At 48.2% G+C, this 1920-nt stretch overlaps 1 protein-coding gene across 1 annotated transcript in view; it reads left to right on the top strand.

The window, feature by feature from the left end:
* Window positions 1-1563: 1563 nt before the first annotated feature.
* Window positions 1564-1920, top strand: part of LOC107301409 (stress-induced-phosphoprotein 1-like) — a gene marked incomplete at its 3' end in the record, with an annotated part of 5433 nt that continues 5076 nt past the window's right edge. The window contains exon 1 of the mRNA XM_015830641.1: window positions 1564-1671. Coding sequence (XP_015686127.1) covers window positions 1663-1671 — 9 coding nt within the window. The remainder of the gene's footprint in view (window positions 1672-1920) is intronic.

Below are 1920 nucleotides of genomic sequence, written 5' to 3' on the forward strand. Positions count from 1 at the left end.
TGTGATCAGAATTAGGGCACTTGGCAACTAGCAGATATTCCATATTATATATTCCAGCATCCCGTGGGCACGCAATTGCCATTTTTGACCTTCCCAGCTGGTTTCCAACAAGCAAAATCAATGGGGAAGCTGGATTTGCTTTATAACCATACAATTCCCTTAACAACTGCAGTGATTGGCTTAATAACCATGGCAAAAAGTGCCATAAAATCAAGCAAGACTCACTTATCAACTGCTTTGCTTAGTAACAGAAATTCTGTTCCTAGTTGTGGTAGTAAACTGAGGACTACTTGTACTCCTATTTGAATTTATTTCCAAATAAATCTAGATCCAGTTTTGAGATATAATCCAGATTGCCGGACTTAATTTAGGAGGGTGGAGTCTGTAGCTCTCCGTTGAACTACATCTCCCAAATTCCATTATTCTACAACAGCGGTTCCCAATCTTTTTTATACCTTGCATCCTAGAACCCTTCTGATATATTCTCGCACCCTTTACAAAAGCTCAAAATAACAGCAACAAATTATGCACATACACTATAATTTTGAAACTTCTAAACCCAAGTTTTCGCACCCCCTGGAATAACATCTCACACCCCCAGATTGGGAACCCGTTCTACAATCTGCTTTTAAAAAAAATTTATCAACTCCAAACATCTCAGAATAGAATATTATTATAAAAAAAAATGTTCCCAAGCAGGTCACCATCCAGAACGTGTGGATTACAGTTCCCAGCAGGTAGCAGAGTGGCATGGGAATTGTAGTCCAATCCGTTGGAGAGCCGTGTGAGAAAAGCCAGGAAAACAATTCGATTTTTGTAGTTATAAAAACGCAATTAGGTCTTGCAGCCATTGGTGACATTGTTACATGTTTTGTGGTATTGCACATAAGCCAAGGGGGAATGCACTTTGAGAAATTTGCATATGCAAGTTAGAAAAAAAAAATCTAAGCAGGGAAAATATTTTACAAAGGGCTGAGGAAAAATTAAAAACGGGGAGAGAAATATGTGAGGACTACAGTGCAATAAATCAAAACTTCCCAAACTAGAGAACAACCAAAAAAAAACCCCAAGAAACTTCCGGCTTTTCCAATGGAAGGAAAAAAGCGGAAATGACGTCACCCCTGCAAGCCATTTAAAGCGGTTTTACAGGGAGAAACCCGGAAAGCCAATGAGAATCATCGAAGGAAGGAGAGAGAGGGGGGAAAAAATAAAAAAAGACAAGCCGTCTAGCTATTGGTCAGTAGCTCTGATGCCGTTGGGATCCCGTCCCAATAGAAACCCAGCGCGGACTTTGGCAGAACCCCGCCCCCTTTTTTCCCACAAGCCTGTCAAACGGCACGGACCAATGGGCTGAGGGAGCCTCGCGGCGGCAAACCAATCCGTAGGCACGGAGAAAGGTGGGAGAGGGAAGGCGGGATCCAAACCCGCCCTCTTTTTTCCCTCCCGCCAACGAGCCCTCCGGAAGGCGCGGAGGGGGCGGGCCGGCGCGCGCGGCGGGAGCCAATCGGAGCGCGGGGGCGGGGCGGGAGCATTCTAGCAGGTTCCAGAAGGCGGGGTGGGAGAAGGGAAAGGCGGGCGCAGGAAGGAGACGGGGAGCCAGACGGGAAAAAGCCGAAGGAGAGGAGGCGGAGGCGGTGGCGGAACCGAGATTTCCCCGGCGCCATGGAGAAGGTGGGCGAGAGGGGGAGGGGCGGTTAACGTGGAGGGTGGGGGGGAGGAAGAAAGACTCCTGTATCTCCTGCAAAGGATTCTGGGAAAAGCACGTTTTTCTGCCCCCCCCAACCAGGGAGAAATGGGCCTGCAGCTTCAGAGGATTCTGGGAAGTGGGGATGTGGGGGGGGCTTGTTCTCCCCAGAATCTAAGGTGCCGAGGGGGGGGGTCCATGGGTTTGCAGAGCATCATGGGAAGGGGGAGGGAGGG

Source organism: Protobothrops mucrosquamatus, unplaced genomic scaffold (genome assembly GCF_001527695.2).
Source record: "Protobothrops mucrosquamatus isolate PMUCROS unplaced genomic scaffold, P.Mucros_1.0 scaffold12427, whole genome shotgun sequence".
In the NCBI taxonomy this organism is placed as follows: domain Eukaryota; kingdom Metazoa; phylum Chordata; class Lepidosauria; order Squamata; family Viperidae; genus Protobothrops; species Protobothrops mucrosquamatus.